Consider the following 22,732-nt stretch of genomic DNA (forward strand, 5'->3'; position numbering starts at 1 on the left):
CGATGGAGTTCGACCTCGCTGGAGGTGTGGAGATTGCATGAGTCGCTTCTTCGGCTCCTTCGTTGGAGTTTGACTTCGCTCCTTCGTTGGAGTTTGACTTCGCTCCTTCGACTTCCGATTCGGAAGTTACGACATTTTGATTGGAAGCAACGATGGGAGTTCGCTCGTTGTGAAGGTAACTTTCTCCTTTTCGTCGTTGTTGTTCAGCTTCGTTCCGCAGGAGCCAAGAGGTGTGAAGATTGCACGAGTCGCTTCTTTGGCTCCTTTGTTGCAGTTCGACTTTACTGGAGGTGTAAAGATTGCACGAGTCTCTTCTTCGTTTCCTTCGTTGCAGCTCGACTTCACTCCTTCGACTTCCGATTCGGAAGTTACAACATTTTGATCGGAAGCAACGATGGGAGGAGCTCGCTCGCTATGAAGATAACTTTTGTCATTGCTGTTCGGTTTCGTTCCGCAGGAGCCTGGAGGTGTGGAGATTGCACGAGTCGCTTCTTCGGCTCCTTCGTTGCAGTTCGACTTTGCTCCTTCTTGCTCCTTCGACAACATTATCAGAAGACAAAAATTATAACATTTTGATCGGAAGCAACGACAGGAGCTCGATTGCTGTAAAGTTCGATTAGATCAGAAGTTACAATATTTTGATCGGAAGCAATGAAATTCCCTCGCTGTGAAGCGTGGAAAAATCTCGTAAATACGTCGAACTACATGATTCCTTGTCAAAATGGTGTCATTTTCGGGTTTCCGGGTCAACCCGAACCCGACTCGGAATTCAAAACGGGTTGAAAATCAGGACTCGAATCCGAAATTTTCGTGTCAAATTCGAGTCGGGTTTTCGGGTCATGTCAAATATTGACACCCCTAAGATTTTATATAAAAACTTTGTTAATTTTGGTGAGTCTGAAACTGGGTATTATTTTGGATGGTAAATTTTTATTCTTACCTTTATTAAATTTTGGCATTACAAGTTATCCTTATCACCAACATTCAACAAACAATTGATTCAGTTTTGGGTTCTCAATTACCGAATCGTTCTCACTATAGGATTGAAACAAAGGACATGCTTACTTAAAAGAACAAGTTGGTCTTTGACGAAAGGATTTATACACAAAATTTCGAGTGCTTGAGTTGTTCCTGTTTTAATGATTCATATAAAGACAACTTAGGAGAATATGCGTCGATAGTAGATCTATCAACAAAATTATTCTTAGTATTGGTTCTCAATTTCTCGATTTGATAATATTTTAAATCAAATATTGGGATTCTTAATTTTCTCAAAGATTAATCTTAGAATCGTTACCACCAAATTTGGATTCATCGTGGAGATGAGTAAAAGATAGCTTTTAAGACACCTAATGGCCTGTTTGAATAGTTAATAATATCATTTGATCTTTTCAGTACGTCTATTACTTTTATAAGGATTATGAATGGTGCGAGCAAAAACTAGAGTAAAGAGACAAATTGGAGAACACCAGGACAAGACTTAAACCAAACTCGATTCAATTGTAACTTGCAAATATCCAAACAAACTTAGGAAAAACAAAAGCCAAATCGAACGAAAATAAAATAAAAATATAAAAACACTATCCTCAGTATAACCGTCTAGCTGTCTCCTCACATGCAACGAAAGTAGGAATTTAAGAAAATTGTGCTTAGGCTTGCAAACCAAGGGTTCACCACTACAAAAGAGTCCAACATCCTTTCCAAACTCCTCCGGCAAATGTCTCCAAATTTCAGCCAACATACACTTCCAAAGCTCAAGAAGAAGGATACAAGTGGAGTGGAACTTGCGTACAGAAGAATATGTTAGAAGCCAAGACGAAATAGAGAAGAGAAGAAGGGGACGGAACAAGCTCTCAAGCTTTTCCAAGAAGAAACCCTCAGGTTTTGGTAGAGTTTTTACTCACAATTTCAACAACCTTTTCCATACCAAAACATCTCATTTTTATAGGCAAAAGAGAGAAACCAAATAGCCATAACACCTCTAACCAAACCAATTAGATTTAGGGAAATGAAAGGCCAACAACGCAGCAGCCCCAACCCGGTACAGGAAATAGAGAAAAGAAGGCCACGGGAAACCCAACAGGCAGTCACGGGAAACCCAGCCAGCAATGGACCTGAGAAGTCAGCACAGAGAACGGAACAATAGCACGGGAAAACAGCCAGGGGCCACGGGAATAGCAAAAGCCAGGAGGAAATTGAAGAGACAGGGAGGAGAAGGGGCAAAGTCCATTCCAAAATGAATCCAAGACATAATAGCATACCTTTTTGAAATAATGAGCTAGGAAGTGCATTTAATTCCCAATCATTGAGCTAAACTTCAGCTCAAGCATTTATGAGCTAACCCTAAGTAGAATCCATCTTTTTTTTAACTCAACACCAAGCAACCAAGGCTCACCTGAGAGCAGCCACCACACCAAAACAGAAATCAGCAAGCAGCCCAAGGACGAAGTGGACCCAAAAGCAAGCAAATCCAAGGATTGTCATGCCCAGCACATTCCTACCATGATCATTGGAAGCCCAACCATCATAGGATAGCATAACCAAAAATAAAACATAACTAATATTGTTCAAAATACAATAAAACATAAATAAACCAAAATAACTAAATGCATCAATGAATCAAGTTCTTAAACTATTCATTATTAAGTTTAGTCTCTTATATCATCATTTATAATATATTTAAGGCATTGCATTGTCATTATCTATGCCTTATTTTGAAGCACTTTGATCTGAGAAATTATATATTAATCTAAGCAAATATATTTTTTTCAAGTTGTATGACTTCTTTCTGGGATTTGTTGTTTCTTTTAAATGTTTCGAAATTGATAGTTAAGACTTTCATTTCTGATGCGTGATATTACCATGGACTTAACTTTTTTTTATCCTTGATTTGTGTGGGGCTTTAGTTCCATGCTGCTTTTTTAACGGACACTCAAATGGACTCTTACTGCCGTGTAAACATTTAACTTTATCAAAGCTTATGATTGAGTCTCTTGTGCTCAGGCTTCGTGATTTTGTACGTGTTTTCAAAGTTTCTTACAACCCTTTAGGTTTGGTGTTGGTTCTAGGTGAAGCAATTACATGGCGGTCATCACCAAAGCTAGTTGGGTTAAAGCTTTGAGATGCAGCAACATCCCTTTACCTGTAACGGAAAACCCATTATTTTATTTTATTCAGTTCACCTTTCCCGTTAGCTAGGAGCAGTTTCTTGGGCTTTATATAACATAAGATCGTGAATTTCTAAATTATTCTTATCTCATAGCATTCATGAGGGACTACTCCATTTTCCGTAGAAATCCTTACAATTTTGCTGTCCCGTATTAATCTTTTTGCTGCACCTATGCCATAATTTATTTTTGTGCTGTTATTTTCTGCAACTTTCTACTTATTCTTCAGATACCTAACTTAGTTTTTTCAAAACATGGAATCCTTTTTTTTCAATTCATAAATTTTGCTTATCATGCAAATGGTATACTATTTTATTTTCATGCTTTGTTATTGTTTTCCATTACTTGATTTATCCTAATTATTATGGCCTGTTTTCATATCTTACTTTGATGTTCATTTATGGATATAATTCTGTGCATAATCTTGTTTAGGTTACCGAGGAAGAGGTGTATTTATTTACATCATCATTGCTAGGTTTTTTGGCGGAGTATAACATACGAGTCCCCATAATAAATGCTTCGACAGTTACCAACAGTACTCAGGCAAGTACTGATTGTGCAAAGTATTCCTCTTTCCTCTTAAATTTACAAGCTCTTATAAGCACCATGAATCTTGCTCCTCTTTTTGTCTATTTGCCCTTTTGTTCGGTTTAAGTTTTTTTTTTTTGGGGGTGTAAAGAGAAGTTAGCATCTACAAAATTAGGCTTGGTGTTAGGTGAAAATTCTTCATAGCTGTCATGTATGGACAATTTCATCTATTTTGAGCATCATACTTCATAAGTTTATTTTGGCTGTTGTTCTGACTTGGGCCTCTCGTTGTTGCAATCGTGATTGCATGATGCATGTAGTTTTAAGGACTAGCTTCTGTTATTTCTGCAGTATTTTAACTTGTAATGCCATCTTTTTTCTGTCCATGCAATGATAACAAACAAGGAAACTGAGTTGATCGATTTGATTCATTTTTTTAACCTTGCAATGGAATGTTATTTCCTTATTATTAGTGTAAGAATTATAACTTCTAAACGAGATGATGAGGGCATCAGATTTCGACACGTGTACCATCGCTGGAGACGCCGATCGACGGCCTTGATTCAGAGCCTTTATTTTTTATGCTTTAGTTTATTCATGACTTTTATTTCATGTTTTTCCTTTTGTACCCCTATGAGGGAATTAGTACTTATTGTAGCCCAAGGGCGTTTTCGTCTTTATGCATTTTATGTCTTGATAGCCTATATAAAAGGCTTTGTCATTGTACTTGAGATTATTTTTGGAATGAATGAAAATTGACGTGCTTTGTTCTCTTTGTGAGTGCATGAAGATCTCTTGGTGAGTTCTTCCATTGAGATCTCTTAGTGAGTTCTCTAATTTTCCTTTTTCTTTTAATTGCTTTTCTTAAGTTTCTTCTCACAAGAAAGCTCTATAAAATTCCCATTCCCCTAGCTCTTGCCGCCGGCCTCCCTGGGGTTTTCCCCACCGCCGGCCAAGCTCCCCACCGCCGGCCAAGCTCCCCACCGCCGTCCATCCACCTCGCCGACGACCCCTCCCATACGGTTCATTCCATATCTCCATCAACTTCAAATTAGAGATTTGACATTTCAAATTTTGAATTGTTTCCTAATTTGGAAATCCAAATTAGGAAAGTTTTCATGAGTAAATAAATTTCAAATCAAAATAATTTGGAGTTTTAAATCCCTTGCTACGTCATCAAATCAAGTTTTAAATCCCTTCCCCCTCTCCCCAAATTTCTCCCTCTCTCCCTATGCATGCGCCGGCCTCCCCCCTTGGTGGATTTCATTTAATTACCACATTAAATCCCTTGATCTTAATTTCAAATTCAAATTAGGATCCATTAATTTTCCCTCCTATTTGTATTAAAACTGAAATAATTTCAGTTTAATCCTTTTCCCCCTCTCTTTTCTTCCACCGCCGGCCTTCTCTCTCTCTTCCCCATTAATTCTTCATTAAGGAATTAATTGCCCTCTCATTGGAATTCAGATTTCCCCTCCAAAACTCTCCAAAACTGAAATTACTCTCAGTTTTGTCTTTGTTTTCTAAACCAATCTCTCCTCACCCCACATCCACCGCCGGCCTCTCCATCCCTTCTACAACCCGCCGCCCCCCCTCTCTCCTCCTTGGAGATTTACTTGCAGCGACCACCTCTTCGCCTCTTCAAGGATGCATGGAGGTTCCCGAGTGGAATTTCGGGTTTGAGTACGACAACCGCGAACGAGTGAACATCCTCCGATCTCCCTTCTTCGACGTCGGCTTTGACTTCGACGACACCGTCGAGGACTATTTGGACCGGATTCTACCAGCTCTAGTGGAGTCCATCGACGATCATTTTTCTGTCTACACGTGGATCGTCAAAGGGCGTCGTTTCACACCACCTCCACGACCGGCGCCGTCCTCTCCTTCCCTACGGATCTACGGCATCATCGCCCTCGGAGTGGTTTCATCACTTGTGTGGTTCTTCTTCTCCCAACAAGCCTAGAAGTAGGTAAATGAGTGCAGCCTCAAGGTGAGACAATCGCTTTGTTAACCGCGGGATTCTAGTTGGCTTTTCATTTGCTTTACTTTTATTACCGTTGTTATTTTACTGGTCTTGCTAATTTAGGTGTAAACTCTTGCCTAATCGTAGTTGAATTCTAAGATCTCTGAAAAGTTTCAATTGGGAAAAATATTAAGCTTGCAATTTCACCACTTGAACAATATTTTTATTGAGCTTCTAAATTCAATTCCTGGTTTCACATCACGAGAACTATAGTTTATTTTTTATTTTAGCTTTTTTTACTATTGGGTAGATCTTTCAATTTATTTTCTCCTTATTTACTTCTACAGATTGGTTCATATTAAGATTTAAGTATTTATAGATTTTGTTAAGAGTTGTATTGTTTTGGTTTTGATACGATATTGAGTTTGTTGTATGAGAAAGGGAGAGAACTTGTAGGTAGGAAATGACGGCGCTTCTATAAAAAGGAGAGAAAAATATGTCAAAGATATTTGGTCGATAATCAAAATCATGTAAGTTTAATTTTAAGACCCCACAAGATTATATACTTTATTGGTGATGGCCTGGTGGGCCATTACAATAGCTTTTAGTTTTAGTTTTGTTTGTCTTTGTATTCCATCACATTTGAATACATGAGACTGCTACTTATGGATGAACTGAACTTGATGGCCTTGTAGATTATCCTAAACACTCTATATAATAACTTTTTCTTTCATGATGTTATAAAATTTCTTAAATTTATCTGGCTTGTTAAATTCTAACATGTGTTACTTAACCTGCTAAGAAATATAGCAAGGAACTTGTTTTTTTATTTTCTAAAAGTTATCTAATTGAAATAATATACTGATATGCTGATGCAAGCAAAAAAAATAAAATTAGGGAGACCCCATTTTTTGCAAGCAGATTACAAGACTTAGAAAACCAACAAAATACATGCTAAAATTCAACTTTCATATTATAAAACTCTTACAAACTTATGACAAAAATAAATACCTAAACTTGCTTTTCTTGGATCGAGAAGAAAGATACAATTGGCGTCGAACTTGCGGAGAGAAGAAAGAGGTTAGAAGCCCGAGACGAAGAGAGGACAAGCTCGCAAGCTTTCCTAGAGGGAGAAGAAGAACGGAACAAGCTTGCTAGCTTTTCCAAAGAAGGAAGAAAAACCCTCAGGTTTTTAGATCCAAAAATCAACCATAACACACTCTTTTTGAATACAAAACCTCTAATATATATAGGGGAAATGAGGCAGCCAAACAGCCCAAATACCCCCATTTAAACCTATTAAAATAGGAGAATATGGAAAGCCAAGGTGCTGTCCAAAAATAGCGCCCAAAGAACCACACAGGAAACTGGCAAAGGCAACCAAGGGGGAAGGAACAGACGGCCAGGGGAACTGGGACAACAGGCCAACAACCAGGGAAACCGGAACAAACAGCCAAGGGGGGGAGATGGAACGGGTGGCCACAAGGGGAACCAGAACAAGTAGCTAGGGGACCGAAACAGGCAGCACAAGGGAAACTGGAACAGGTAGCCAGGGACCGGAACAGGCAGCACAAGGGGAATCGGAACAGCAGCCAAGGGAACTGAAAAAGGCAACCAGGGAGGGAAAACCCCCCCCCCCTTCCCTTTTGCCTACATCATAGGCAAAGCTATTTATGAAGATAGTCAATGAGAGGATAGACTCCCTTGTTTTATACTGTACTTTAATCCACATTGTTTTTCTTAGCCTAAATTACAATGAATGCTATTCTTAGATTTTTCTTGCTTGGCGTGGTTAGCTACCCTCTGTTTCCCATACTTTTTTTTGTTATTATTATATATGCTCTGTTTCTCTTACTTTTGTCATGTCTCCATTGATTTTTTGTTCGGGTATTTCAAACTACCCCTGTTTCTTTATTAGGCTTTCCAAAGTTAAATGCCTGATTGAATTGTTGGAGATTTATGTTTTATTGGTTGGTTATTGATTATTTTAAGTTCTTTATTGGTGTACGTTTAATAATTCTTTTATAGTTATAATTAGGTTTTGCTCATTTCCTTTCCTGATTTTTTTAATTTCTTTGAGAACTTGATTCTTAACAGGACATAATGGAGAAAAATGATTCATGTAGCCGACCTCATGTAGTGGGATTAAGACTTGTTGTTGTTGTTGTTTTTGTTTGTATTATGTTTTACATAGCTGCAATATGTTTCGTTTGTTGGGCTATAGTAAAGTACTCAGCATCTATTTTACAGATGATCTGTCTCTTATTTTCTAATGCTTCATTGTACTTTGTTTCAGCGTCTTTTTCAGCATATGAAATGGAAGATGGGTTCTAATGTAAGTCAATTATCTTATATTAGTCAACTTAATTGTTTATTTCTTTTTCCGTTCAATATGGATGCTGTACAAGCCGACTCCAATGTAGCAGAACATATACTTTGTGCTAATATATGTTGTCTACAAATATTCTTAATTCCTGACTTTATGTCCTCCAGTAGAAGTGAAAAAATGTACAGCTAATGCACACATTATGCAATTTTCAATCCATATGCAAGATTGAGCGTCTAATAAGTTCATGAAGCCATCTGTAGAGATTTGTATAAGTTGGCAGCAGCTGCTGTTTTATGTTATATGAACCCTTGATGCTAGCATCATTATCCCAAATATTTGGGTTTTTGAGCATATGAATCTTCATTCTGCATACAATTATGTGCAGTGATGCTGTTGCTGATATTAATTGAAAAAATGGATTTCTATGTTATATATTGTTGTGCTTGAACATTTGTGGTGATACAAAGAGAGATTAACGTCTTTATTTTGTGTAAGAATCCAACACGTTCACTGATCAAAGAGAAATTGGAAGAGATTGATGGGCCTCAAGATTATAGGAAGAATTACTATAACCATCATTGACAGTGAGGCTTCCCACAATTTCATTTCCAACCAGGTTGTGAACAAATTGGTGGTGAAATTAGTGGATACAAGATGTTATGGAGTGATGATGGATATAGGGAAGGTGGAGACGGGCCAGGGGATTTGTAGAGGATTAGTTTTGCCAATATAGGGGTTTAGGTGAGGGAGGATTTTCTCCCATTGGAGTTGGGGAGCATTGATAAATCAATTTGGATTTATGTTGGGTAGGTCAACTATGGAAGCCATACATTGAAATATAGAGAAAATAAAGAGGATCTACATATGATATATATTGATTTAGAAAAAAAGCATATGAGAAAGTTCCAAGAGAAGTGCTATGGAGAGTTCTTGAAAAGAAAAGAGTTAATAATGCTTATATTCAAATCATTAAAGATATATATGCAGGAGCTATTACTTGTGTTCAAACACAAGGTGGTTTGACCAAGTATTTCCCTATTTCGGTTGGGATACATCAAGGATCAGCCTTAAGCCCATATCTTTTTGCTTTAGTCATGGATGTTCTCACTAGTCATTTGCAAGAGGATGTACCTTGGTGTATGCTTTTTGCTGATGATATTCTTCTTGTTGATAAGACTAGAGAGGGAGTTGAAGGTAAACTTGAATTATGGAGGTCAACCTTAGAGTCTAAAGGTTTTCGCTCGAGTAGATCTAAAACGGAATATATGGAGTGTAATTTTAGTAGTAATAGACCTAGTGAGGGGATTGCGATTTTGGGTGATCAAATCATTAATAAGAGTACACATTTTAGATATCTGTGATCTATTGTTCAGAGTGATGGTGAAATAGATGGGGATATTATCAACATAATTCAAGTTGGATGATTGAAGTGAAGGAATGCACCGGGCTTGTTATGTGATAGAAAAGTACCCCTCAAACTTAAGGGAAAATTCTATAAGATGGTAGTGAGGCCTGCAATGCTTTATGGTGCCGAATGTTGGCCATTAAAAGAGAAGCATAATACTAAGTTAAGGTGACAGAGATGAGGATGCTCAGGTGGATGAGTGGCTTAACTCTTAGAGATAGGATACGAAATGAGCATATACGTGAAAAGGTTGGAGTAGCTCTAGTAGAAGATAAGATTAGAGAGAGTCGCCTTAGATGGTTTGTTCATATAAAACGGCGGCCTTCCGATGACCAGGTTAGGAGAGTAGAGGTATTAGATTTGACTTATGTTAAGAAAGGTAGAGGTAGATCTAAAAAGACTTGGTTAGAAAATATTAGGAATGACCTTTCTTTCTTAGATTTAAACGAGAATTTGACTTTTAATAGGACACAATGGAGAAAAAAGATTCATGTAGCCGACCCCACGTAATGGGATAAAGGCTTGATGCTGCTGTTGTTGTTGTTGTTGGTGGTGTTAGGGAGCATTGATGTCATCCTGGAGATGAAGTGACTGCAAACCTTGGAAGACACCATGGTCAACTGGGGGTTTTGACGATGGAACTGGTTGTGGAATGGAGAAGAGTAGTGATAATGGGAGATGTAGGGCTCTCCAAAGCGATGTCATCACTTAAAACCATGGCGAAGAACATAACGTAATTTAGCCTTTTAAGGCTTCATTGTCCTGTTTAATAGAGCCCAGGTAAAACCCAACATTATCACTATTGAACCACATTGAGGTTCTAATGCCTCTATTCGGGTCCCTCTTTCCCCAACCATGCAAGTATTATAACATGTCATTGTCACCCATTACCTATTCCTCATGCTCAACAATTTTTGATCAATTTATCTAATTTGTAATTAAATTCATACATTAATTTAAAATAACAAGTAATACAACACATATACAACATGAAGATGATAGATAAGCCATTGCTTTTCTTTTAAAAATGTTCTCAGTTAGTGGAACATTTATATAATCATCAGATACTTAATTTTAAGTTTGAATTGTTAAAATCTATGCATGGTTGTTTGCACATGAATATTAAGCTGTAAACATTCATTCTATAATATGAGAATTTTCTATTTCTTTTTATGCTTACTTTAGCTCAAATGCAAATATACATGAAAAAGACTAAAGAATTTGCTTCATAAATTAGACGTTTGTGTATCTCACCATCGTGATGAATTGCCTCCTCAATTTGAACACCTTGCAACTATTTACATTGGTAAATCACTTATACAATTCAAATTTCTCAATTGCTTTAATTTTCTATCTATAAATACAAATATTTATCCAAAATAATACTTTTACGTCAAAACTCTCTCTTTTCATATACCACGAAATCCTAAATAACAGATGGGGTATAATTAATTTAGGAACTTACAACCATATTTTAAAATTGAAGTCTACAATAAAAGTTACCTCTATTCTTCTTCTTTTTTTTTTCCTTGAATTTTCTTCCTACCCGATTTCGCTCCTCACCAAAGGCTTGCACTCGACTTTAGCCTCCCAGCCGAACTCAAGCAGAGGAGAAATATCAACCCAAGAGTAGTTAAGGGAAGAAATAGGAGGAATCAGCTGCCGAAGACTAAAGGAATGTTTTTTATTTAATTACCCAGCCAATGCATGTTATTATAAGTGATATTTTCATAAAATTTCTTAAATGCTACAGTAACTTTTAATAATGAACAGCTAAACGAATTTAAAGCTTTGGAAACAAAAAAATTCAAATCAAAATTAATTCCATAACATTCACACTTCTAAAAGTATAGTTCTATATATCAAATTGCTTAAATTGGCGGGTATGAAAATTTCCGGTATTTCCGGTATGAAAACAATGAGATGTTTTTTGATGATTAGCGTGAAAGTTGGTATCTCCGGTATGAAAATTTCAAAATTTACCTGAAAGCTTTAAAATTTAAACTAAAAAATTTGGGTGTTACATTTGGAATTAGCCTATTTGTTCATTTATATTTGTGATTATGCTTATTGATTGTTTAATTAGTAGTTTGTTAAGCGATACTCATTTAATGATGATTTATTTGCTTTTTGATAACTTATTATATGTCATTATATCAATTTTTTTTGTATTGCTAGAAGTATGAAAATAATGAGAATATGGTTAGGTGAATAAATTAAAATTTTAATTTATTTTTTCTTAACAGTTGATAATAAAATATTAAATAAATTTTAAATGGATAAATTAAAAAGATATTAGTTTTTAATTAACATTTGATAATGACAATATTGAATAATTAGATTGGTAGATTAAAAATCTAAGTCTATAATCCATAAATATTGGAAAGAATGCTGGGTGAATTATCATCAATTTTGAAAAGAATAATGAATACATTTATCATCAGTAATAAGAATATTTATTTAAATCATTTGCATCTTATATATTTAAAGATCAAATTCAACTAAATTAACGATTGAATTTGACTCAAGCTTGAAAAAGAAATATAATAAATAAATTTGAATAATATCTTGAAGGTAGAGTTGTGTGTTACCTCGACTTGATTTCAATAAAAAATTAAGTAATGGAACTTGAATAATGTAGTATTTAACTTAACTTGGTTCATTTACAATCATAATTATTGCTTTGGTACGACTGCAGGCTGGTATTAGTGAGATGCAACTGCTTTTAGGAAATCAACCTGGTGTTGAAATCTCAAATAATGGAAAGCTTGCCACATTGGCCAGAAGGCCCCTTTCTCAACCGGGTTTGGTATATTTGCTTAGTCTGCTGCATTAAACCAATTACTGCTTGAATATTGATATTGGTGATAATAATCTGGTGATATCTTACTCACAGGACTCTAACATGAATGAGTTTCAAGGATATGATAAGTATCCATTTGATTTCCCTGTGGAGGGAACACCAAAGTTAAAACATATTCCACCTTTGGCTGTGATGAATGCCAATGGGTTAAATAATGCTGCTCCTGACTTTGGTTACCAATTCATTATGGATCAGCCAAGGGAGTTACAGTCTGCAATGTATAAGTGGGTCTCTATTTAAGCTTACTCTTTCTTCAATTTGATCTTGAGCATTTTAATATTAGGTCATATGCATGTAGCCTGTTTAGGATTCTTTCTGGAGTCTATAAACAAAATTATAGAACTTCTTGCTGTAAAGTAATATTGCACAATATATGCCTCCATTTGTTAAATACTGAATAAAAATATAATAAATGACGGGATGTTGCTTTTGCTATGCAATGCTACTATTTTCCCTTGTGGTAAGTTCTTTGGATCTTTTAATGGTTTTATCAATATTAACTAGTCAGTTACCATTGCTATGTAAATGAGGAAATAATTTTAGGGGTTTTAATTTCAATGCAAGGTGAGTGTAAGATGCCAAGTGTTAGAGTTGTGTGTGTGTGTGTGTGTCTCTCTCTCTCTCTCTCTCTCTCTCTCTCTCTCTCTCTCTATATATAGTGTAGTTGTTAGTGTTAGTCTACTTCTTCATGAGTGCATGCTTTGATTGGAAGACATTGGACTCTATAGGAGAGGTGGAAGGGTGAGAAGATTCCCTTGAAGACCCATTTAGTGATGGGTCATGATTGGATTATATATGTTCTTTCTTAATTATACTTTGGGAGTTTTGATAGACTAATATTTTGTGGTTTTGTACTTCGGGACATGATTTTATTGCATCTATTTTCTTACTTTCCCCTAATTTTAATTGTCATTTAGATGTTTTTATTGTATGATAGAATCTTACTATTTTTTACTTGCTAAAACCCTTAAATTCTCATTTACGCAATTCTTTGTCAGTGATGCTTACGCCTCACACCGCCTCGAGGCTTACGCCTCGCCTCACGGACGAAAAACGCCTCGAGGCTTATTTACGCAATTTTAAACCTTGGTTAAGGCGGAATATTGAGCATCTTGGAAGCTCATCTTTATTGTGTATAAATTTTTATTTCTATTACAATCTTTAATTTAGTACCAGTTGCTCTAGTTGATATTGGGAAAAGTGGTGACAAGTAATTGTGCTAGGAGAGGTGAAGATGAAGACGATGGGCCGCAAGGGAGGCCGAGCCGAGATGATAGGTTGTAGGAAAAGGCAGTTAGGTTGTGATGAGCTTACTTGTGCAAATCAGGAGAAGTAGAGGCAATGGGTTAGTTGAGTAGCTCTCGAGCATAATACAGATTTTGTTTATTATGTTGATGAAAAGAATTAAACAATTGAAATACTTATTATACTCTCGTTAAAAATAATTTTAATTAAACCAATATAAAAAAATTAAAACTTAAATATTTTGAAACGAAAAAATTAAACTCAAGTAATTCGTTATAATGGAATCAAAATAAGAAAATGTTAAACAAAATTATTTTTTTCAAAAAATCATCTTGCTCCATGATTTGTGCGATCTCAATCTATCCTAATTGTACGTGAAGTTGACTACTATACATGAGGAAATAAGATATGCAAAATATCAGATTCTATAAAAAATTTAAGAGAATGTGTATTCTAAACATACCCTCATTTTTCAATCCCATTAGTTTACTTTTATTTTAATTTCCATCTCTTTTAACTGTGTTTTCTTTGTTCTTATTTAATGGGTTGAGGAACTAAATTATAACTTTTTATGGTTTGGGCTAAAGTAGCTGCCCTCAAATAGTTGGGGGACTATTCTGATCATTTTCTTAAAAAAAAAACACAGTTAGATGCCAGTAAGGTGGAAACCAACAAACAAATTTTATTTTTGGATTACACAAAAGATGTTGTTTCTAGGTACATTCTATGATATTATTCATGTGAAAGGACTGCTATTTGTGATGCATTCATGCTGTATTAACAATCAAGTACGATACAAACTCATTGGCTTTCTCTAGAGAAAGGTTATTAGATTGTATTTTGATAAATTTAGGTGGTTTGCATATATGTGATTAAGGCTCTGTTTGGCATTGTTGCGGAGTGTGTATTGCACTGCGCTGTGCTATGCTGGAGTTGTGAAATGCTGTTGATAACTTTTTGGTAAGATTATTGTCCGAAGTATTGGTGTTGGAATTATTTAGTAAAAATATTATTGTGGCATTGATATGTGCAACTAAATGATTTAAATAAATATCATTGCAAACTTAATAGTATTATAATACGATAAACACTTGAAACAATGAGTAGATAGGAGAGTAAAAAATGAGAGATTTTATGATCAAATTTTATTAACTTGTTTTATGAAAAAAATGATATAGAAGTTGTATATAAACAGGTGCAGAATAATTATCTTAAAAAAAATAGAAACAGCCTTTAATTATGGAATCTATAATTCACTATGCTAGAAAAATGGAATGTTGTTGTCTATGGATTTTTGCATTCTTGTTGATGGAAAATTCTTGTCAATGGATTGCTAGATTCTTATAGACAGAAAATTGTTGTCTATGGATTTTGGATTGTTGTAGATGGACAATTGTTGTCAATGAATTGTTATAAATGGAAAGGGTCAAGCGACAAATTTTTGATTATTTTAAGACCCCTTAAACTTGGTTGTACATGTTAATCAGGCCTACTTTGTTGATTAGATTATCATAACTTATTATGGGTAAATCCTTGGTAAGGATGTCTATAATTTGTGAGTTTGTTGGAACATAATTTAATTGAATCCATCTTTTTCAATTTCTTTGAGATGAAATATTTGTTTATCGCACTATGTTTAGTCTCACGATGGATCAATTTTTTTTTTTGTATTTATGGCCTCCTGATTTTCATAGTACAATTTTAGAGATTTTTATACTTGATAGTTTAATTCTTCTAGCTAGCAATTTATTTTAACTAAATTCCTTCTCAAATACGAAATGTTGTTGCTATATATTTAACTTCAACATTGCTTTTTGTGACCACAAAATATTTCTTACTACATGTAACTACTTTTGCCCATGCCATGCATAAGTACAATATCTAGAGGTGGGTCCTTGGCCTAATATCTCTCTAGCCTTATTTGCAAAAAAAAATTATTTCCTTATTATATGAATTTTTATATAGCAAGCCTTTTCTCGGTGGCATCTTAAGGTACCTTAGAATGTGGTTAACAACTTCCATTTGGCCTTCAATAGGGTTGTTCATGTATTGGCTTACAACACTGATGGGGAACCCAACATCAGGACAAATGACATAAGAATGTAGTTTGCATGCAAGGAATTGTTACTTACCTTATTGACGGCCATGGTATTAGTGGTCATCCCAATTTTCTTTGTTGGGGGTCAAGTGGAATTGATGCAGGATTACATCCAATTATTCCTGTTTCTTGAAGTAGATCAAGAATATGTTTCATTTGGGAAATACTAATATCTTGTTTTTATCATGCCACTTCTATACCAATAGATCATTTTCAATTTTTCAAGTTTTTAGTCTTAAATTCTTTTCCCAAAAACTTCTTTAGCACTTCTTCGAAGTCTCCTGTCAATATAATATCATTTATGTACATCATCATTTTTTTTTTCTTAATGTGAGCATTTGATAAAGAGGTTGTGACCAGCTTGACACTTAATATACTCACATTTTTCAATAAATTTGGAGAATATGCCGAAGTAGAAATGTGGGGATTATGTGATGCCATATAGAGCATAAGTTTGCATACCTTTAGTGTTTTTCTGGTTTTTCAATCTAGCTGGGATTGTGGAGATCTATATTATCTATGAATTTATTTTTACTTCATAAGTCCTTGAACAATGATCATGTTTTTTTATTTTTCCCTTTTTCATTGGTTCGGCTGGAGGAAATTTGGGGCTGTTTGACTGTCTCTTTTCATCTATATATATATATATATAGTTTTTCTGGTTTTTCAATCTAGCTGGGATTGTGGAGATCTATATTATCTATGAATTTATTTTTACTTCATAAGTCCTTGAACAATGATCATGTTTTTTTATTTTTCCCTTTTTCATTGGTTCGGCTGGAGGAAATTTGGGGCTGTTTGACTGTCTCTTTTCATCTATATATATATATATATATATATATATATATATATATTTTTGGGTTTCTTATCTCTTTCTTCTCTCCGCAAGTGAGCACCCCATCTGTATCTTTCTTCTCAATGATTGCAAGCAAGTTTAGGAGTTTTATTTCATAAGTTTGTAAGCGTCATCTTTATGTTATAAAGTGTATTTTGTTTTGTTTAAGTGTAGCATTTTGTGTATTTTCTTATTCTCAAAGAAAGTCCTAATTTGTTTGTAATTTTGGCAATTTTTTGAGCAAATGCAATTATGTGACGAGCGATTCGAGTCTAAGAAGCGTTCACTTCTAGCTGAATTTGAACGAGAAAGGGAAGCCATCAAAAGAAAGTATGATATTCTAATCCAAGAATCTGAAATGCCGGATCTCTAAAAGTTTGAAGACATCTCATCGGGAGATAAGTAATTTCAACCAGAGGAGAATTGATGTAGGCAAGGGGGTTCAAAATAAGTTGAGTTGATATTTTTATAAGCTTCTACTTGGTTTTAGCTCATTATTTGGAGGATTGATGTTTTAGCTCATTATTTGGAGGATTTATTGTACTTGAAAGCTCATTATGTGGAGTTTGGAATCTTGCCTCTTCCCCTTCTTTGTGTTTCCTCGGTTTCTTCATGTGCTGCCTTTTCGGATTGCTCCCTCGTTGCTTTCCCGTGGCTTCCTCTACTCTGTTTATATGTTGGCTTTTCGGTTTCCTCCCTGGCTGTTATCCCGTGGCTTCCTCTACCCGGTTCCTGTGTTGCCTTTTCGAATTGCTCCCTGGCTGCTTTCCCGTGGCTGCCTCTACCCGGCTCTGTGCGACCTTTTTGGCTGCTTCCCTGGCTGTTTTATCCGGTTCTTGTGCTGTCTTTTGGGCTGATGTTTGGAATTAATTTTGGCTGTTTGGGAGTTGTTTTTGGGCTATTTCTGGATAGCTGTTGGCCTTCCAAATTCCCCTATTTTAATTAGCTTAATTAATGGTTTTATGGTGGCTGTTTGGCTACCCCTTTTTCCCTATAAATATGTGATGTTTTAGAGTTTTTAAAGAATGTTATGATGTGATTTTTAGAGCCTAAACCTGCGGGTTTCGTTGTGGAAAAGCTTGAGAGCTTGTTCCATTCCTCTCTTCTTCTAGGAAAGCTTGCAAGCTTCTCCTCCCTTTCGTCTCGGCTTCTTATCTCCTTCTTCTCTCCGCAGGTGACCACTCCACTTGCATCCTTCTTCTTGACAATTGGCAAGCAACTTTAGGTGTTTTTTATTTCATATGTTTGTAAGCGTCAAAAGTTATAAGTGTCGTTTTATAATATTAAAGTTTGTTGTTTGTCGTATAAGTCGTATTTTGATCAAAAGGAATTCCCTAAACAATCCCTACATTCAATTTCCCTCCTAAAATCCATTAAAAAACCTTTCTATTCGGCCCTGTTTGATCCAGGCGGGTATGCGGCTGAACGGGAGGCGGAAGTTCCGCCTCGTTGTGGCTGGGCCGGTCCCTCGTGGACCGGCTGGACCGGTCCCCTGGACCGGTCTAACACATTCTCTCGGGCTTTTGACCACCCCATATGCATCTTTCTTCTCAATGATTGCAAGCAAGTTTAGGAGTTTTATTTCATAAGTTTGTAAGCGTTATCTTTATGTTATAAAGTGGTATTTTGTTTTGTTTAAGTGTGGCATTTTGTGTATTTTCTTATTCTCAAAGAAAGTCCTAATTTGTTTGTAATTTTGGCAATCTTTTGATTGCATCAGTGAGGCAATAGTAGGTTGAATGAGGGGTAATGAGGAATTTTCATTGCCCAGGTTTTCAATGAGAGAATGGTGGATGAAAAATAAGTTTCCAATTTGGAATTCTTATTCTTGGATTTCCCTCCCCTTGAATTTTGCATAGGTTGGAGTCTTGACAAGCTGTGAAGAAGTTTGTGGTTTTGGTGAGGCTTTAGTAGTTCAATGTTCTGATAATGTGAAAGTAAAAAATTTGGAATTCTTATTCTTGAATTCCTCCCCTTGAATTTCTGTTTTGGGTAGTACGTTCACAAAGGGTTTCAACCATAGAATTTTTCAAGTGTAAGAGAAAGCAAAAAATTTGACTGTGGATCATGGTGTTGGATTGTTTAAAAATTTGCGTTGCCTTAAAATTTTCTTTTATTAAGAAAACCACAGTGAAATAGGTATGATTGTCAATAAAAGAAATATATAATTTAGCTTTAAAGATATTGTTTGACTCTAGATGATCATCATACATTACTTTGGTTAAATACAAAAATTTTGGAGACTTTGTAGGTTTAATTGGAATAAGAGAAATGTGTTTTTAGTCGGATGACAAATTTCAGACTGAGAGTCCTTAGAATTTTTGTTGATGAAGAAAAAAGGAATTAAATTTTCAAGGTAAGAAAAGTTTGGGTTTCCTAGCCAATAATGTCAAAGGCATACGTTACTATTATTATTATTTGAAGAGCGTTCAAAATTTAAAATGAGATTTTTGTGAATACATAACCCTTTGTGTAAGCTACTAAGCTTGTACTTTACTCGAGAGATTATTCCTTATAAGGTATTCTCGAACACTTCCCCAAACTGTTGTTTTCCCTCTCTATGTTTTTGTCTTAAAAGTGATAAATATTAGATAAGAAATTAGAAATGCAATTTTTATCTCGAGTGAGTTTGTTGATTGATAGTTGAAATTTAGGTTAGACGCTAGAAGAAGAGTCAAGCAGAAGGTCTTTTGAGCGAATGATATAACCTGTTTTGAACAATTTTCATAGTCCATCTATAATCCGGATATTATATTTTTCATGTCATGGGCTATAATTGTGGAAAACATCTTTATCTCCCTTCATATTATCATACTCTCTTGAGTCTACCAAGTAGTATTTTTTTTTTCTTCTTTGCAATGTTGACATGTGAGATGTTGCCTTTTTGAGCAGCCAAGCTCGTTATGATAATGTTATGAAATAAGCTTATTTTGAGAGAATGATTTGTTGTCTTTGGTTTGTTGTTCAAATGGATAAAATAGGTAGGAGAGTTCTTTTGGATCTAGATTTTTCTCTTCTAAGTTGATTTCCAGCATTGGATTTGTTGGCTTCTTGATCGCAGGCTTCTTCATTGCAGCTGCCATTGTATTCTTTCTAGGAGGATCCTATGCATGTTTTTGCCATTCTTATTGGATGAAGACTAACTTTCAGTATTGGTGAAGGACCTGTTAGATTGGAGGAGAGTCTTCATGTTGAACGATCCATTGATCTCATTGGAGTTGAGCCTTAACGGCTTTAATACAATCTAAAAAGTTAGAATGAAAAGTGAAGAGAATAAAAATTGGGATATTTGACTGAATTTTATTATCGTCTTGTATAAAAAAAAAAGATAATAAGCTACATATAATTAGATGCAGATATAACTATCTCGGAAAGTAATAAATATGAAAATCAGTTTTTAATTTTGGAATGTAGAATTAACAACAAAACACAAATGCAATGCTGATGTCTATATGTTGCTGGATTGCTATAGATGAAAAGCTATTATATATGAATTGCTCTATTGTTATAGATAGAATGTTATTGTCTATGTATTGTTGGATTGTTGCAGCTGGAAAGCTACTTTAAGGATGGATTGGTGCCGATCATAGATTTAGATTATTTTAGCATAATTTAATATTAAATAATATATAACTAATTAAAATAATGAGTTTATTTATTAAATAAAATAACTAAATTTTGAGAAAGGGCTTTTCTAGGAAGACATCTATACCACTGTTTTGGTTTGGCCTGTTGAATTTTTTCTCACAATAGTTACACAGCAACTTAAAACTGTTTTTCTGTTCAGGAAAGCAGAAGCAGGGATCAAAAAGCATTACCAAATAGACCCTTAACAAAATAGTTGGGATAAGCTCTTTGATAATGATAATACATTCTTTCTCTTTCATTTGGCTCAACAGTTTAGAATTTTTATTTTTAAGTCCTTCAGATTAAAGATTCTCTTAATCATTTCCAATTGCATTTGTTCCAATCTACAATGAATGAAATAATATGCTAAATTTCACTTCTTTCAATCCTTCCAATTTTAGTAGTACAAATGCAATGATTTTAGTTTCCTTTACATATAATTTAGAGATTTACTCATGAACACTATCAACCAGGGAAGTTGGAGGCGCTGCTACTCCCAATGTTCTTGAAAACAATGCTGTTGAGGCTGCACATAGAGGAGAGACCGTTGATCCGAATTTCTATATACCCTCCCCACTTGAGACACAAGCTTCTCCTTTCACAGAAGGTAGTTAAGCTGCTGTCAGGGAAAAATAGATATTGTGCTTTGATTGATTAAGCTAACATTTTTCAGTAGGTGAGGTCTCTTTACCTGGTATAGATGTATTTCAAATTATCGGTGAGGCTAAACCAGGTTGCACTTTAAGAGCATGTGGCTACCCCACTAATGGGACCTATCTTTGTATCTTTCAGGTTGTTAACCCGTAATTTTTTATTTTTATAACTATAATCATTGAACTTTTAAGCTTGGTTTTCCAAGCTAGTTTGTTTTGCGGAACTTATGAAGTAGATGATTGATATCACATTTGGTTTCTAGTGGGTTCGTCATCTTGAAAATGGCACTAGGCAATCAATTGAAGGTGAGCCACTGTCTATTTTTGAAGAACTATTCTGCATACCATTAACTTGTTAATGTCATGCTTTTTATAAAAAAATGGTTACCCATGTGGTTCTTTCTTAATCTAGGAGCAACTGTTCCTGATTATGTTGTTACTGCTGATGATGTTGACACTTATCTCGCCGTGGATTGTATCCCAATGGATGAGAGTGGTCGCCAGGTTTGCTACTAACTACAACACTCCTATTATGATTGTGCGTTATTGTTGTCATGCACAACCAAACTTACTGAAGCAAACATCTTGACCATTTTAAGGCGATTTTAACTGTAAACTGCTTGTTATTTGCAGTTGTTGGTGGTTCATTCCCTTATAGTCGTCTTGTTATCATGCAAAATGTCTATATTTAAAAATAATATAGGGGTGAAGCATCAATTATATGCGGAGATGGCATTAATACTTTAATTGGAATGTTTGGAAAAGAAAAAAAATGAAGAGCACGTGCATAGAAGGCCGTCAAATTGATTTTGTTATATATTTATCATCAAAGCCTATTCCTAACAAGAACTATTAACGGTAAATTATTCAAAAATTAGGTTGCATATTGTTGGAGTTGTAGCCAGTGGGCATGATGAATTCCTACCTAAAAGGGTGTTGCCAGAAAGTTCTAGTTAATTACCTTTACAGTATGTCATAAATCACTTTCCCATATTCAAATAGATACTAGTATAATTAACCATGCAACTACTCATCCTCACAGTGCCATCATTTCATAATTATCCTCATCATACATACAACATGCATATTTATGCAGTTTAAAGGAATCATTTTCAAAGATTCATAATGTTGTTTAAACAATCATTTGTTCTTCCATAAATAATCTTTCTTTTCCCAAATATTTGGGTTGAAATAGCTCATGGGTTTTATTTGAGTTTGGTTCTTTTTAATCTATTTTTCATTTAGATATTTCACCTTTTTGAGTTGAGGATTTATCAATTTCCCTTATATCCATCAATCTAAGTAGGAGTTAATAAACCATGATATACTTTATTATTTCTTAATTCAAACTATCATCCCATCTTAAATGTAAGCATTTAAAGGAAATATTATTTAATTAGAAATAAAATATTCTAAAATAATATTTAATATATTTTTCCAAATTTAAATCATTTATTAATCATCTTAATTTTCTCATGATAATTATTTCTTAATCCGACCTATTTTTCTTTGATATCACTTTTGGTGGAATTTTGTCATTCTTAACGGACAAGAATATTTTATGATCAAGCTTGACATAGAAAATAATATAATATCCCGAAAGTTAAAAATATTATTTCACAATAGACTTGATAACAAAATTCATATATATTTTTTTTATTTTAGCAGAGATTTTCCCCTACTCAATAATATAATATCCCGAAGCATATATTTTATTCTTGGGTATTGGTTTCCCATAGGGGCAAACCCTTATGGTTAGTTGCATCATAAGTATTTATCCCCTAGGAAAATTTTTGATTAAAATAATGATTTGTATTGTTTCATCAAAATATTAGCTAACAATTTTAGAGGGAAATGAATCAACCTAAAATCAATTTTGGAATGGAAGTCAAATGATGAAGTGGTGGAAGTACTTGATTCTGGGAAACTCATAGTCATTCAAACTATCTTAGATTGGGCTTTACATTTTTTAAATTAGATTTAGGCTGAAGTTGCTTAATTTGATTCAGAAGAATAAGG

At 34.7% G+C, this 22,732-nt stretch overlaps 1 protein-coding gene across 1 annotated transcript in view; it reads left to right on the plus strand.

The window, feature by feature from the left end:
• The window catches only part of LOC110099623, a gene marked incomplete in the record, with an annotated part of 68,531 nt that overhangs the window by 18,932 nt on the left and 26,867 nt on the right, over positions 1–22,732 (plus strand). The window contains 8 exon segments of the mRNA XM_020826824.2: positions 3,600–3,710; positions 7,955–7,993; positions 12,091–12,201; positions 12,289–12,479; positions 20,534–20,667; positions 20,734–20,852; positions 20,977–21,019; positions 21,126–21,217. Of these exon segments, the coding sequence (XP_020682483.1) occupies positions 3,600–3,710; positions 7,955–7,993; positions 12,091–12,201; positions 12,289–12,479; positions 20,534–20,667; positions 20,734–20,852; positions 20,977–21,019; positions 21,126–21,217 (840 nt within the window).

The sequence above is a fragment of the Dendrobium catenatum genome, unplaced genomic scaffold, assembly GCF_001605985.2.
Source record: "Dendrobium catenatum unplaced genomic scaffold, ASM160598v2 fragScaff_scaffold_247, whole genome shotgun sequence".
Lineage (NCBI taxonomy): Eukaryota > Viridiplantae > Streptophyta > Magnoliopsida > Asparagales > Orchidaceae > Dendrobium > Dendrobium catenatum.